The 17,793-nt window shown below is 36.2% G+C and overlaps 1 protein-coding gene across 2 annotated transcripts in view; it reads right to left on the bottom strand.

Moving 5' to 3' along the window:
* LOC109688705 (uricase) overlaps positions 1 to 559 on the bottom strand; it is an 84,196-nt gene extending 83,637 nt beyond the window's left edge. Inside the window, exon 1 of one of the 2 annotated variants that reach the window (XM_074079589.1) lies at positions 342 to 559. In XM_074079589.1, the coding sequence (XP_073935690.1) occupies positions 342 to 392 (51 nt within the window). In that variant the 5' untranslated portion in view covers positions 393 to 559. The remainder of the gene's footprint in view (positions 1 to 341) is intronic. The other variant, XM_074079590.1, reaches the window with a different exon arrangement.
* Between the last annotated feature and the right edge of the window lie 17,234 nt (positions 560 to 17,793).

Raw genomic sequence — 17,793 nt, 5'->3', positions numbered from 1 at the left:
ATGAAACCTAAGACAAAATGTACAGGTGTTATTAAGTCTAGAAATTTACATCCATTCCCTTTTAAGCCCCCTTTTTCTTTATGACCAGCATGCTACAAAATACAGTGGAGGTAATTCCTAGGAAGTATTTCTCCCAAGGCACAGAGTTTTAAATAACAGAAGAGAAAGAGGCTCTTACAAAGAGAAAAGAAGGGAGAGACTGCTCAAGGTCACCTTCATTCAGTGAGGTTTACATTTAGAGACTCCACATTTCTATCCAAAGCATCAAATTTTAAAGGCCCAATGAAGTGTCATCTCAAAAGGCAACACAAAAGTAACTAATAATCTGGCTGAAGACTTACTTCACGACAATTCAGAGATGACCTTGTAGAGCCTAGTCCTGGAGTTTCCATGCTGCTTTAAGTTCAACTGGACCCAGCACAGCACTGCTGACCTCCCGTCAGGGCAACTTCATCTTCATAGTGTCTAGGTTGTGGCTGTGGAGAGGTGTGTCAGACAAACCCATGTATTACGTAATGCAGTAAGGCACAGAGCATGTCCTTTGCCTCTGGGAAGTAAAGTTACGAGGGCAAAGCTTATGAAGGAAATCAACTCTAGCATCAAGGAATTGCAGCAAATATGGAAACAAACATCAAAGTCTGGGCAATATGAAAGCAAGTCTCCAAAGAAAGAAGTGCTGTCATTGGATGAAGCCTTATTTCATGATTCCCTTGTAAGCTATCTGGATGAAAGAAAGGGGTTTATTATTATACCAGGAAGAAGGGGGGAAGGAAGGAGAGAAAGAAAAAATAAAGAGAAAGAGTGAGAGATAGAAGAAAGAAAAAAGAATGAAAGCAAGTAAGGAAGGGAAGAAGCAAGGAAGTAAAAACAGAAAGGAGGGAAGGAGGAGAAGGGGGGAAGAAAAGAAAGACTAGAAGAGCTACGTTTATGCTAGCATAAATGATGATACTTTCACCTCAGGTAAACTCCTCTTAGAAGGCAAATCTGTAATAAAAGGGAAAAAATAAGCTTTTAATCCCTGTTACTCTTGGCAAACTACCATTTATATTATTATCAGCTACATTCATATCCAAAGAAAAGATTTGAAGACAAACAAAAGTTTATAAATATTAAGAAGGATATACAGGTAAAAAGAAACACAGAAAATAAAATATAAACATGAACAAGAATAGAGAGTGGTTCTAGGATGTTGAGAATGCAAGCTACCTCTATTCTAAGAATAGTAAGAGGTGGGTTCAAACCTTAATTCCCATATTTTGTCATCTTCTCAACTCAGTTCCTTGGAACAGAGATAACATCCCTTCACACAGCAATGATACAGCAGTTAGAATCAGCTCTGTTGAATTAGAGGAACCCAAGCAATAAGGAGCAATCACTTTAAGACATATATCAAAAGAATGCACTCACAAAATTTTTACTTTTGTGAAATAGCCTCTTAGACAACATGTGCAGCTGAAACATTCTGTATCAGAAATGTTTGGGGGAGGGGTGATAGATGCAGAAGGGAGATGGGCAAGTGTATGAGGAGAGCAGGTGTGTGACATTTTAAAAATAATTTTTGTTGGCTAACTCTAATCATTTGCTTTTGAATACTTTCAAAATGTTTTAAGGGCATTGATTGATTCCTTCTTCACACTCGAATTTTCTAGTCTTCTCTGCAATCTCCTTTCTTGGGTTTTCCCCTTTCAGTGCCTTTTCCCTTCCTTTTGCCTCAGTCTTCTGTATAACCACAAGCTCCACATTTCAGTAGCAAAGAAAGAAATGATGTGAGAAGGAAGGATGAGATGTGACCAGCATCAGAGAAGGAGCCATGTTATTCTCTTGAGCCCTGTCTCTAACAGAACATGTGCTTACCTAAAGAAAGTTACTGTTGAATTTGGCAGATATGGAGAATAAAAAACATCGCTATAATCTAGTGGAAATGTTATGTACTCATGTATAAAAATGGAAAAATGAAATAGGTGTAAACTATTCCAGGAATGGGGGAAGAAGGGATAAAGGAGAATTATGGAGGGGGTGAATTCAACTATCATATATTGGAGGAGCTTTTGTAAATGTCACGATGCACCCCCAGGACAACAGCAATATGATAATAAAAAAGAATAAAATTTTAAAAATCACCCCAAGTTCAGCAAGAAGCATGATAAAGCATTCATAGTCACTTCTTGCACCCCGTACTTTCTGCCACCCAGATTTATTTATTTACTTATTTATTTATTTTTGCAGTACTGGTGTTTGAACCCAGGACCTTGCATTTGCTAGGCAGACACTCTACCACTTGAGACATGCCCCAGATTTCTTTTATATAAAAGCAGACAGGCAGTTTTTCATGTCAGAAGTCAGAAGGTGTACATGAAAAAAACCAACTAAATGTTAGTAACACCTTGACAGTAACCCAAAAGCTAGTCCTGAATATTGACAGGCTGCATACTAAACATTTTGATGGGAAGCGTGGCTTCTGATCAATGGAAAATGCATGAAAATTGTTCATCTTCAGACACATTGCCAGAGTTACAGTGACTAAAAGGAATCACTATGTCCCCAGGAAAACAACCTAACACATCTAGCAATAAATTTACAGTCTCCATCTGTTAGCAAGATACAAAATGAAAACATACAAACAAAAAGCCATAAAAATAATAAATAATAATACATATAGGCACTATTATTTTTATTATTAAAGGACTGGGGCATTTAAAAATATTAACTTGTGTTCTTTTCCTTCTCTTGTCCTTTCATTTTTCTTCTATCTGCATCTTGCCTCCCTATGCAAGCACACAATTATATGTTTATGGCCTCTGAGTAGCTCTGGGGCAAGATGGAAAGCAGAAAAGACCTATCAGTCTTTTTCATTTTGAAGAATATGGATGTTTTTGTGAGAAGAACGTGGGTGTTTCTGTGAAGGAGATGACTCCCTATGCTAAATATTAAAAAGTGTCTTGGCCAGATATGAAATGAAAACGACTCTTCACAAGTAGAGAGTCCTTCTGTTCTAGGCAGGTTCCTGAGAGGAGAGGAGAAGAAAAAGGAAGATCTCCAGGTTCTGAGATGAAAGCAAACCTGAGTTATTTCCTGCTACCACACTGGCATAGCAGCATGACCCAGAAGGAAAAGGATTGCCTACTGTGTTCTCAGAAGTAAAACACCTTTCGTACAAAGTTTCCAACTAACTTCAGAAGGTAAATCTAGGCAAAACATCCTCCTTCCCTGATGATGAATAAATTAAGGCTCTTAGCTCGGGAACAAACTGCACCTGGCTTGAAGAGAATTTGTTACCTTAAGCAAAAATGGAATTTATAGGTAGTTTATGAGGAACTCCAGGGAATCGAAGGCAATCAGGGATACCTAGCTTCAGAAAGAGGAAGACTGAGGAAACTGATAACCTGAGCAATAGGAAGCACAGACTGTCCCTTTAGGGTGGTGACACCAGTTGGATCAAGTTCAATCTTTTCCCATCCTTGAGGCACTCCTCACAAAATGTAAATTCCTGGAGGAAAAGGAAGAGTCTTGCTCAGATCTCTTACTCAAACTTCCTTCAGCAAGACAATTTGTTTGACAATTGTAGGAAACTGTAATCACTGAGGGGAGGGGTAATCCCCAAAGGAAAACCAGGTACTATTACAGAAGAAGAAAAAAGAGGAAGCGAAAGAAGAGGAGGAGAAGTGGGTGATACACACACATAAAAATGTATGTTCAATACAGATGGCTATGTTAGAGATATAAAAATCTCATACACTTCATTGCTTTTTACTATATTGTTCACATGTAATAATCAATTGAAAGCAGTTAAGACTTAAACTTGTTTGAACACTAAATTCATTGTCATTTCCCTGCTTACAACCAATCATTGGGTCACCAGTTTCTTACAATAAAATCCCCAATTGCTTTGTATTTTTCCAGTCCCTGCCTTACTCATCCAGCTTCATCTTCAATTCTCTTCCTTCCCTGAACCTATGTCCTCATAATAGTAATGAGTTCCTTGAACACATTGTCTTATTTCATATTCATGAATCTTTACATATGCCACTACCTCTGCTTGGAATGTCCTTCCCTTTTCCTTGTCTGTCTAGAAAATGAATTTCCTCCATTTAAGAACCTCCTCTTTGAAGATGCCTCCCACTCATCAGTTGTAGGGCATCTGGGTTGTTCCCATAGCTTGGCTATTGTGAATAGTGCTGCAATGAACATTGATGTACAGGTGTCTCTATTGTATCTTGACTTATGTTCCTGTGAGTAGATGCCCAGGAGCAGTATCACTGAATCATATGGCAGTTCTGTCTTTAGCTTTTTGAGGAATCTCAATACTGCTTTCTATAGTAGTTGTACTTCATATACTTATATGAAATAGAACAAAGATACCTCTTGCAATTGCTTAAAGTGAGGCAGGGAGAGGGTTGAGGGAGAGAGAGGATGGGGGTGATCTAATCAATGTACAACATAAGCCTAACCAGAATTGTCACTATGAATTTCCCCCGTATAACAAATCTATCCTAATAAAAAAATTTATTAAAAAAAAATGCCTCTCAGGAATCTTCTCCTCCCTAACATTTCTTCATTTCAGTATCCTCATTGCATACATGGTAAATGCCTCTATTTTATTTATTTTATTGTGTTGCAATTATTTGTTGATATAGTTACCTTCCCTACAGATGTGTGAGCTTTTGGGGAACATTCTGAATAAATGGTAGTTGAATGAGGCCAGCATCCCCAAGAACTCACTCTGCTTGAACTCATATATAGCATGTGTAAAGAATGTTTACGAAAGCTGTAATTCTCTACCAGGGGAATGGGGACTATCAGTGGGAAAGGAACAAATGATGTAGGCAGGACACAAGATTTTTATTACAACCTGCAAATATTCACTCTCCTTAATCCCCACGTCCACCTGTAAGCATAATATGCCATTTTTACCTACTTTATTTGCCAATATTACTTTTGCAAATTTTTATTCCATTTCATTTCTGGAATGGTAATATTATCATATGTTTAGTCACTAATGAGATACTTCGCTTTATATAGTGAATCATTTCATAGCATAGCACCTAAGAATGTGGGCTCCGGAGTCAGAGAGCCTGGGTGTGGATCTGGCTCTTGCCAGGTGACTCTGGGCAAGGTATTTAATCTCCCTATGCCCCAGATATGTACTTTATAAAAATGAGGCCCATCATAGTATCCAATGCATTGGATTGTTGAGAGTATTAAATGAGTCATAGATGTAAAACACTTACAGCATTACATGTCACAGCATGTAAGAAGTACTAAAAATTTTGACCATTACAATAATACAGTAAATGAAATGTATTATATCAGAGTGCATGAAAACAGGAATTTATTTGTTTTCGTCAGAGTAGGATCCAAGGTCTTTGGGAAGTAATTTTTTGTACATGAGAAACAATTCAAAGACATCACAACATTATTTTAAGAAAATAGATTCCCTAATTTGAAGTGGCCAAGACAGGGAAAGGAAATGCCTTTTAGTCTGGGAGGAAAGCAGCAGCGAAAAAATTTTAAGATTTGTGGGAAGGAAAAAAAACCTTTTCGCTCACCTGGCTTGGGGATTGGAACTAATTAACAAATATAGCTAATTCATGAATCAATAGTTTATATTTTTAGTCAGTTTTATTTCCTGGGATGAGAGCTACAGAGTTTATTGATCAGTCATGTATCAGAGTCTCAAATCATTTATTCAGAAACTGATCTCTGTTAGAGAAAATTTAAATAATTTATTCTCTCACTTGTAAGCCTATAAGTTCAGTTGAAGTTGGTGGCATCCAAAATTGATTTTCCTGGCTTTTTAAGCATGCTTGTCATTCAGTAAATGTTATATAAAGTTAGACTGTTCAGGAGTTTCCAAATTGTTATTTTATTCCTATGGGGAGATGTTTGGGAACCGAAACATTTCTGTAGTTTTTTATTATTACAAGTTGACTAAGGACATTGTATTTTATGGTATTCATGAAAATAAGCACTGGCCCTAAAGTCAATATGATCAAGGACAAAGTCATAATCGATTATTTAGCCTACTGAGATCTCCGAAACACTTTGCCTTCCTTTCTGATCTCTCAGAGTTTAGCTTTTTTCTATGTGCATTCATGAGTAAACAAAGATTAATGGCTAAAAAAAAAATAATGTCTATTTTTGTGTATTTGAGATAAAATGTGGTGATGTCTTAGAGGATGGGAGAGACATGTTACCTTGGGAAATGTCTTAGGTCAAAAGGAATTTGAAATCTAAAATGTTTAGCACTAAACCAATAATAATGAATACTTGGTTTTGGTGTAGCTGAACTCTTCTCTTAAACCTTACCTCTGACACAAAAGGATCAGAAACTCCCTCACTTTCCACAACTGAAGCCTGCATGTCTACACAAAAATGTACCCATCTCTTCTTGCTTTCCTTTTTCCAATCTAAGGCAATTTCTCTTTCTGTGCTCTCTATCCCATCCCAACTGCCTTCTCTCTTGTGGGTTCTATTCCTAACCCCTTCCCATTAGTTTTTTTTCTCTCATTATACATTTCTTTTTTAAACCCACCTTGATCTAACTTACATTTCCACTGCTCTGAAATGACTATCTTAAGATCACCAAATGGTCTTCAGGTTGTAAAATTCAATACATCATGTTGGTCCTTAACTCACATGACCTTTCAGCAGCATTCATCATGCTGATGACTCCCTCCTTTATGAAACGCTCTCTTCTTGGACTCTAGTCTACTTCATACTTCTTTTTTTTCCTTTACCATTGTTTCTTACTCTTTTTTCCAGCTTGTCCTCCTTTATTCAGCTTTTCACTGTTGGAGTGCCTTAAACATTAGTCCTAGGCCTTTGTACTGTTTTTTGCACTTTGTTCCCTCCCTAGGCAGTTACATGCTTATTGCTGCCCTCAGTTATTTTCTAACACAAATGGCTCCCAAAGTCACACCTCTAGATCAGACTTCTTGGAGCTTCAGTCTATATGTGCAACTGCCGATTTGTTAGCTCTAGTTGGATGTTCATATGATGCCTCACACTTAGAATGAGCAAAATCAGTCTTGGGGCTTCCCCTCTATCACAGTAACATGGTTCTTTTGGTTTTTCCCTATTATACCATCCATCCTTTTCCTGGGTCAGAAATGGAGAATTATCCTTGACTTTCTTCTCCCTTATCTCCCATATTTAATAGCTCAGGATGGTAACTCTTCTCTATTAGTGTTCTCGGAATTGCTGTGAACACTCCAAAGCTGACAATAGGCATCAGGAACCACCATCATCTACAGAGAACCAATGAGTTACAGAGACAACAAAACAGGCTTTGCTCTTCCCAGCAGAAATCCCTCACCCTCCCCTCCTTCCTTTTGTATTATCTATATTTATAGACTGGAAGGACATGAAGAAATCCCTGGGGGAAAGTAATATGGCTCTTCCCCTCCCCGCAAGCCAAGTTAGGGAAGTCAATCAAATTACTTGTTAAGAAAAAAAAAATGGCTATCAGAAGGAGACCCAATTATCTCATTGCTGTGTTGGACATCTATGTAGGCAGTAGCCTTCGCTAATCTGCTCATTACACTAACCTGAGCAGAAGAAAAACAAGAATTGCAACAAAAATAGGCATGACAACAGCTGAGGTTACAAGATGTTTGGCATTCTGAAAAGACACCATAGAAGAAAACCAAACTTGAAGTCCATTGATAATCAAGAGTGCTACACATGGAGTGAGCAGAACCCACATAAAGAGAGGCAAATGGCTAAGGAATATATCAAAAGAGATGACCTCCTCCACATCAGAGAACTGTGCAGAGGCCCTTGAATACCTTTCTGAAGAGTGCCTAATTAAATAGAGGAAGAACCAAGATGCCTACCAGAATGTAGTAGGTAGATACTTCTGACTTCTCCCCAGCTCTCCATTCTGGCACTGTAGGACAGGAAAATTATAATAGAGAAGAGTAAGAGAACAGACCATCTTCCAACCCCACTTCCAGGGTTGCCTCTCAATTCTTGACCATGATTGAACTACAAGAGCACTGGGGAGACTGGAGGAGAAGATTTAAGTTGAGCATAAGATTGGACTAGACTTTTTAATCCAGAAAGTCATCTGAAAGATATTACAATCTATTGAAAACATTAAGGAATTTGAAGGGAAATTTTATCAATACATTTGAAATTCAGTAACAAAAGTAGAACCTTTTTGTATGTATACCCCACAGAATTTAGTCTCTTCAATCAGCTGGTTTCACATTGCAGAGATACCTCTCTAAGTCTAGTACTCTCCACCCTCTCCAAACTGCAGCCAGAGTGCTCTTCCAAAACATGCATCTGATCACATCATGCCTTTTCTTAAACCCCTTAATGGCTTTACTATTAATACACTGGGGATAAGGATTTAAATACTAATCAATGGCCCCAGAGCCCTTATGTCTCATAGGCCCACCTCTCTTCTCTCTTTCCTCCATCCCTAGTTTCTCGGGGCCTCAGGCACACTAAGTTCAGCCTTCATATATACAGTTTCCCCCTGCCCACACCTTTCCCCAATCCTCCCTTTTTACTTCCAAGTCTATTAGGTTTCAGTTCATAAGTCACTTCCTCAGGAAAGTCTTTCCTGAACTAGGCAAGTGTCCCCTTGTTACAAAATTCAGGGGGTACAGCACACTCCTTCAGAGCACCCATTGTAATAGTTCGTGCAACTATTTGTTAAATGTCTGTCTTGTCCATTAGACTCAAAGAAGAGCTTGAGTGTTTTTACTTGCCTGTGTACTCCTGATACCTGGCAGAACAGCCAGCAATGAGAAGGAATACAAAAAATATAACTGAATACATAATAAATTTACATGAATTTTCTCAAAGTCATTGAGTAGATCTCCACCGGAGACAGCATTGATCTCTTATCCCCAGTATCCACAACAAATGATTTAGGGTTTGTACTCAGTTCAAATACTGGACAGATCAACCTTGACATTTGACTTCTCTGAGAAAATTCTGACTATACTAATAAATTATGAATAACAGGAGTTATTTAGTGAGAATGTACTGTAAGGCAGATGGAGCTATTAACTATTCTCTGTATTGTCAATTTCACAAAATCACCACAACAACCCCATGGACTAGGTGCTACTTTTTTACAGAAAGCAACAGAGACCTAGACAGGTTAAGGAACTCTTTAAGATGATATAATTAAAGGGGTGAACTAGGGCTGAACCCCAGATCTGGCCAACTAAGACCTATGTTCTTAACCATAATAATTCATTGCTTCTAAAACACAGGGATCTCTCTCTTTGCTTAATATCACAGCACTTATTGAGCTCTTATTGGTGTACACAATCTTGTGACTCCTGAAGAACTGTGCTATTTAACACCTGATTGAGGTCTAAGATTTCATATTTGTGTGTTTGTGTTCTGAATTAGACTTTAAGTTCTTTGGAGAAGGAGACTTCATATTGTCTTCTGATTCCATGGCCTCCTCACAAGGTCCCTGTCTATGAGTGCTCAGAAATATTTTTAGATGAATGAAAAAATGGAATTTATTACTGGGATAATCTTACTTAATAGTTTATATCAATGGAATGTGCCATATCCCAGGTTTGTGGAGGCTTCCATTTTTAATGAAGATAAGTGTGGATCAATACCATGTGCCCTACTTAAATGTGGATTATGATAGTACAATGTGCCTCAGGAAAACATTCCACACACTGCTGGTAGAATGGCACAAGTGGTATAGCACCTGCCTAGCAAGGGCAAAGCCCTGAGTTCAACTCCCAGTACCACCCTCCCCACCAAAAAAAAAAAATCCATACTACATCTCCTTATTGAGAACAAGCCATATGACATTTCTACATTAGATGTTAATTTCATAACAAGCACATAAATTCTCATGTCATATTTGAGATAAAATACGAAATAGATGATATTTTTGTCATATATGTAAAGTATGTAGGGTACATCTATTTACAGAAGGCTAGAAGGTACAGTTTTCTAGCAGTTCAAATGGTAGATCTACTTTCATCAGCTCATATCGCACACTTCCCCATGAATAATTTGAATGTAAAGTCTCATTCAAGTACTAGGAAACTACTTTATTTCTGAGAAAGAAACTTGGAAGAAAAATCAGCAATTCATCTTGGTCCCTGATCAACATTTTGTAATTATATCAACTAAATAATATTCAATTTATTAGCTCACCTCATGAAATCATAAAGATAACTTTTTCCTATTTTTCCATAACTGTAAATGCCTGCACTGTCTCTCTAAATCAGGGAGAAACTACATAAATGGGAAATGAGACATCAAATATGTTTTTCTTAAATTACATTTTACCAAAAGTATATCAAACTCTACCATCTGTGCAATAGGATACACGAGTTAAAATAGTTAAGTCAAAAACAGATATTGCTTTTACATTCTCTGCTCCAAACTTCATATATGTGCCTCTTTTAAAGGATTCAAATTGTACTTCATCAAGTGCTTTGTTTCTGAAAATACACTGCAGAGCCAAGAAAAGAAAATACATACAGATGTATGGGGTTGTGTTCATCTGATAATTTAATATGAAGCTAAGAGTTTGCTACATTATTAGTTAAAAGAGTAATAAGCAATGGCTTAAGAATTATAATTTATAGTTTAATCTGAGTGGTATTTTCATCTCTTTGAATTTCCATTTTCCAACTGGAAAATGAAGATAATTCCTGCCTTGCATCTATTTTATTTGAATTTTAAATGATATGTTAGAAACACTTTGAAAATATCTAATGTTAAGCATATCATAGCTCTTGGTGCCTTAAAGTAGCTTTGACTTTAGTTCCTGTAGCTAATACTGAAGAGGATCAGAAAAATAAATGGTTCTTTCTACTATAGGCTTTTTTCAAAATTTCTGAAGACATAGCAATGGCTACCGCAAGATTCTTGATTACCTTAGAAAACAAAATAAAACAAACAGTACAAAAGAAAACCAGTAACTTTGTGTGCAGCCCATATTTTATTCTAGAAATGTTAACTTCGCCACGAACTGTTCACCTTCAGTCTTGTGTATTTCACATGGATGATTTGAATTTTTTGATCTACTGACAAATTCTGCATTTTGACAAGTTTTGATGAAGTCTATTCACTCTAGACAATTTGTGCAAACCTCACTTGAATAGTTGGTTTTGACTTTATCCCTTTGAGTTCCTAGAACTGCCCTGATTAAAATTTAAATATAATTACAGGTAGCACATTGAGTCAGTTAGTTAGTCAGAGATCTGAGCTCTGTGAATGCAGTACACTGCATTAAGTGCTCTGGAGGAGGGCGGGGGTGGATGAGAACAGTCACCCATGAAATGATTTAAGGATTATTATTAAAACAATATATCACCAAGTGCAAAGTGCTTGTGTAGAAATTCTATATATAAAAGTTCAAGGAATAGAGAGTAAAGGAAGCACCTTTCCTCTTTTAATTGTCTATCCTATATATTTAGCAAATGTGTTTTGTGGTTGTCAGTAAAATTGTGGCATCCCAAAAAAGCAAATTAAACTGTTGGACTACCTACAGACAGACAGCCCAAATTGGTGCAAAGCAGCTCTTTAATTTCTTCTACCTGGAAATACTTAAAGGGCTTTAAGTGAGAAGTCAAGGAAAAACATTTTGTAAAGTATTTTATTTTGGAATAATTTGAAATTTGGAGAAGTTACAAAAATAAAATAATAGTACCTGCACATCCTCCCCAAGTTCCCCATAATGTTAAAATCTTACATTTCCACAGTAAATTTTTCAAAACTAAGAACAAATTTGGGACATTACTACTAAATAAACTTTGAAATTTATTCAGATTTTATCCCTTTCCCACTAGTGTTTGTTTTTCTCTTCCAAAGTTTATCCAGGATATCACATTGTATTAAGCAGGAAAAGACTTTAGTGTCTTGTTACTGAGGTTCAAAAATCAGCAATGTCTGGTCAGTGCAGCCAATCACAGTTAATGTGAGCACTAATAAAACTGAATTGAGTGTCTAAGAATCATCTGGCCATACCATAATGCCAGATTTTTAACTAACTTTAAGAAAAAGTAGCCATGATTTTGTAGCCAGTCATAAATCTCTCCTTTATTTACCTAAATGTGCTAATTACATCAAGTTTTACCATAATTGCCAAGTATTTTTATTGTATATCCATAATAACATGTTACTATAATAATTCTTTTGGTATTACCTAGCTTAGACACCTAGATCTTTCCACATGAAGACATAGGAAGAGGCTGATTTGGTTACTAACTCTGCCTATCAGGGAATATTACTGTAGACACCAAAGAAACAGAGCCCTAAATGGTTTGTCTGTGGGTGTCATAAGATAATAATAGAACAAGACTATTAGAGTATAAATTAGGATCACCTGGAGGGCTTATTAAACTACAGATTTCTAAGTCCCACCTCCCAGAGTTTTTGGTTCAGTAGGACTCAGGCAGGCAGGTCTAATAAGTTCCCAGTGATGTAGATGCTATTGGTGTGATTCTCTGAGAATCACTGTTCTAGACCTTTTCTGTTAACCTTCACAGATAAATGAATAAAGGAAAAATTAAGCCATTTTTTCTGGTTCCCTAAATTGATAAGATTCCTACAAGTCAGGTAAGTGATTTGCTAAACCTCATTCCAATCCTATGCAAGGACTAAATTAAAAAGGGAAACAAATATATTAGGTTCCCATAATAGTTTTATCAGTCTGTCCTACCTTCAGGCAAAGCATTAATTTTTAAATAATAAAATATTATTTTTAACAACAAAATAACTACTGCTTAACACCAACCATAATAGTTTCAGTCTGAAATAAGATCTCTAATTGATGCATAAAAATTAACAAGCAGTGGGTGTGATGGATGTTAACAAACATCATCTGAGACAGTGCTTTTCAGTCTTTAAGTGTTTCTGAACCACCTGGGGTTTTTCAGTTGGCCTTGGGGTGAGCCCCAAGCTTCCGCATTTCTGCTAAGCTTCAGGATGTGGCTCCATGGTTTATACATCAAGTAACTCTATATGCTTTTTTGCTAGGTTTTGGCAAGTACAAGATGTTCTTGCATCTAGTGATCTCTGGAGGGCACTGGAAATTCCTACCTCGTTTCAGTCATAGGTGGTATTTAGTGATATTGACTAAGGCAAATATTACAATATATTGGTTTCTATCCTGAACTCCAGGCTTTAGAAACAAGAAGAGATAATTTTAGGCAAACCAAATCAACAAAATCTTCCTGTAGTATACTGGAACATCTAGAACCTGATCATTTACTGGAAGTTTCTTTATCCCTAATCCCTACTTATTCAGTCCAGTATCAGCATAGTAAGAAGCAGTGATATAGCAGGGAAAATGGGCAAGTAAAGAATATAATTCAGTACTGCGTTCTCTCCAAATCACCCCATTTGATACTGATCTTATTAACACACCTTCCATTCCTCAGACTGTTCTTCCATCTTTTTACTTTTCCCTCTTCTAAAGAAGCCCTCTTGGGCTTTGTGATGAAGATTTCAGGAAAGCTACTGAATTTTATTTTTCCCCTTAAAGCTTAACTTCTTTCAATGTTTTGTGGAGCTAAAATGGTGTTAATTAGACCTATCTATTCTATTGGACTGTAAAGAGATAAAGGATAAGGAGACTTACCTATTTATTTTCTGTGGGGGGTAAGAAACCATAAAAAAATTAAAATCTTTATTGATTGCCTCAAATATAATAATAGAAGTCATAAGAAAACATTGTTTTTCTTTACATAGTCAGGAAAAAGGAAAATCTTTACTTAGAAACAACAATTGGCATAAACTTTTGTTCCCCCTTAGGATCTATCATATGGTCAGGTGTGGCTACACAACTGAGTAGGGGGAAGGAACTCCAAAAAGCATTCCTCATATCGCCTTCATAAGCAGACTCCCAGAATATATTAAATCTTTATGATGAGGTTATTCTTATTAGTTAATCAATGGTGACAATAGAAAGTAAACCAAATTTCAAGGGGGCAGGGTGATAGCCAACCCTGAAAAGTAGTTCTGAGAAGTTTATATCAACAAGAGGCCCTCACTGCCCATAACTCTTCACTCCCCTAACCCTCCTTCCTCTGTACCTGGGTTGCCTTGAGAGTACCATCGTTGATGTCTTGGAGCCAAAGAGGCCCCATTTCAAGGGAAAATTAGAATTTTGAAAAACTTATATCCACCACTGGGAGCTTGACAGCTTACCAGTACTTCAAGATGCTGCTGATGAAATTAGTAGTGTTTTTTAATATTATTTTTTTATTTTCTATCATGAGATGTATCAACTTTTAGAAGACATACATAACTCAGTAAATCAGTATTTTCCAAATGACCAACAAATGTATATGGTTACAAAATCACACATGTGTAAAAGATTCATTCAAAATGCAAGATAGACCAATAGATTTCAGTGTAACAAAACATGAAAATCTTGTTGATATGACTCATATTCAGTATGCAATCAACCTTCAAGAAACTTACCATTTCTCAAATTTTGATGTGGTATCAAAGAATATCCATAGTTATCTAAAAAGGTTCTTAAATACTCCTACTTTGTCCAACCACCTACATAAACCAGATTTTCCTCATATACTTCAACAAAAATGGTATATCACAACAGATTCAATGCAGAAGCAGATATAAATCTAGCTGTCGTCTAGTAAATCAGACATAAAAGAGATATAAAAGATATAAGATAATGCTACTCTTCTTGCTTTTTTTGTTTTGGAAAATATAGTCATTTTCATAAAGTGTTAAGCTATCAGATAATGGTTTTGTTGCTATTTTCCTTAAATAGATGCATATTTAGTTTTTAAAGTTTTAAATTCTAAACAATAGTATTGTTAGGTATTAAACTACATAAACAAAAGCTCTTTGGGGGGGGTCCTTAATAATTTTTAAGAGTGCTCTGAAACAAAATGTTTAAGAACAGCTAGTCTTAGCTAAGGATTATGCTGTATTATCTTATGTTTTAGTTATATATTTCTCTGGCCTGACAGATCTGATCACAACACATGGGTTAATTTTTACGGAAAATACATGCTGAACTTCAACAGAAGACTTCCTAATACAGTCATGAGTCACTTGATGATGGAGAGACTCTGAGAAATGCATTACTAGCTGACTTCATCATCATGTGAACGTCAGGTATGCTTACACGAACCTACCTGGCAGAGGTTAGTCACTCAATATGCCTTCCTGATGCAATCAAGAGAAAAAGTCAATACAAATTGCGTAAGGATGATGATGCAACATGGCATACTGTTTTACAGTAAACATTTTCATAAACAAGGTACACTTTAATGATAAAAATTATAGTGCAAGCCAGGCTCATGGCTGTAATCCTAGCTACTTGGAAGCCAGAAATCAGGAGGATCACGGTTTGAAGCCAGCCTGGGCAAATAGTTCATTTCTTGAAAATTCCCAACACAAAAGAGGGCTGGTACAGTAGCTGAAGCAGAAGAGTACCTGCCTAGCAGGTGTGAGGCCCTGAGTTCAAACCTCAGTACTGAAAAAAATGGTACAATAAATATACAAGCCAACAACATAGTAACTTGTTAACATTATCAAGGATTATTGTTTTGCTATCTTTTATATGACTGCTATTACAGTAGATTTGTTTACACCAGCATCACCACAAACATGTGAGCACTGTGTTTTACTACAACATTATAACAGCTACAACCTCACTAAGCAATAGGACATTTTCAGCTCCATTATACTCTTATGAGAGAGACCACCATCATCTGTGAAGACTATCACTGGCAGAAATGTTGTGATGTGACATGTGGCTGCTGTTTATCAACTCTGAATCTTTGAAGAAGACACTAAAAGGTATAATTCTAAATATGTCTTTTTTTCAATGTAATAATAATTTATTGAAGATTGACAAACTTAACTTGAAGAGCATAAAATAACTTAAAATACCAAGATAAAATGAATTCCCTTAATCCTTAACATCTTTACATGTCAAGATCATTTTCATGATTAATTAGACTCAACTTTATTCACAATGTTTAGTGAATAACAATTCTTCATGTCTGGTGTCTCCATACATGTATTTGTGTATGTAGTGTATACATACACTTTGTGTGACAGTGTATAATAGATTTGTCTCAAACCTATTATACAGTTAGTAGGTTAAAAACTCGGGGATGATCATTTTATAGTTTATCATCACAAGACAGTATATGTAATATCCCAGTACAAAGTAGCAGTCACAGAACCTCTCAAAATTTTTGCAGTTGCTGGTGCACTCTACTTGTTGGTCCACTGGAGCTTCCTGAGGGCAGGAAGTGGCTAATTATTGCAGGCAATATCCAGAAGATCTGGCAGACATAGTATCTTAAATGTTTGTTGAATGAATGTATAAACAGAACAAATAGGTAAAGAAAAGACATTCCATAGTCACACAGTCATCCCTCCATATACAAGGGATTGGTTCCAGAACCCCCTGAAGATGCCAAAATCTATAAATGTCTAAGATCCTTATATAAAACAGCACAGTAGCTTACACAATCCTCCTGTATGCTTTAAATCTCTCTAGATCACATATACTATCTAATACAGTATAACTGTTATGTAAATAGTTGTCATACTATATTACTACTGAATAATGACAAGAAATGTCTGCACATGTTCAGTACAGACACAATTTTTTCAAATATTTTTGAAAGCAACCACAGTTGGTTGAATCTGTAGAACATTAATTTCTGACTATATTGAAATTATATTTATGGTTGTTCCACTTTCAGAAGCACCAGCCACAGAGTCATATACATACCCAAGGTGTAAATAAAAATTTCTTTGCTAAACTCATATAACCAAAAATCTTTATAACAGTTAACATTTTGGGCTGGGGCATGGCTTTAGTGATAGAGTATCCACCTAGCAAGTGCAAGGCCTTAGTTCAAATGCCAGTTCAGAGAAGAGAGATAGAGAGAAAAGAGAAATGGTATTTTTAAAATTATCATATTATTGTACTGGGGGTACACTGTGACATTTACAAAAGTTCTTACAATATATCATAGTTGACTTCACCCCCTCCATTATCATTTAATGGAACTGCAACTTGACTATGGTGTTGCTTTCTCTGGTCACAAATGTGGGTCATTTGAGAATACACATATAGAATTATATACATGCTTTCTGGACATATTAACAGGCATAGAAATTCCTGTATATCTAAACAGCTCATTTTATTGGTAGGGATTACCCTACTTGGAAAATAATAGTGAGGACTGTCCTTATATCCTAAACTATCATGGCAAGGTTAAGATCTACTGAAAAAGTTAAATGTCTGGAGGAAATGATTAGGAATTATTTCAAAGATACAATCCAAAGACCTATCTATAGGTTTCCTAGTGTAATTTTTGTTTTTGAACAAAAATTTCATAGGGTAGAATATATATAGATGATAGTAGTTAGCATACAATTATTCCCCAGATTTTTGGTATCTGAATAGCCTTCATTCAGTTTTGTGTGGGAGGTGGTATGACTCTAGTATCTCTTCACAAAATTGTGTTAATTCTAGTCCTGCTGATTTCAATTTTGTTCACTGTTTTTTTTTCTTTTTAGGCAGGACTGGGGTTTGAACTCAGGGCCTTATGCTTGATAGGCAGGCACTCTTTCCACTTGAGCCACTCCACCAGCCCAATTTTGTTTGCTCTTAAATTGTATATATTTAAGATATACAACTTGATTTGATGTACCTATATTATAAACAATCAAGTTAATTTAATATGTCTATCACCTCACATAATTTCCGTGTGTGTGTGTGTGTGTGTGTGTGAGAGAGAGAGAGAGAGAGAGAGAGAGAGATGAGAATGCTTAGGATTCTAATAT

The sequence above is a fragment of the Castor canadensis genome, chromosome 7 (assembly GCF_047511655.1).
Source record: "Castor canadensis chromosome 7, mCasCan1.hap1v2, whole genome shotgun sequence".
NCBI classification, from domain to species: domain Eukaryota; kingdom Metazoa; phylum Chordata; class Mammalia; order Rodentia; family Castoridae; genus Castor; species Castor canadensis.
Note: the sequence above shows the minus strand (reverse complement) of the source record. Positions and strands in the feature narration are given on the sequence as shown.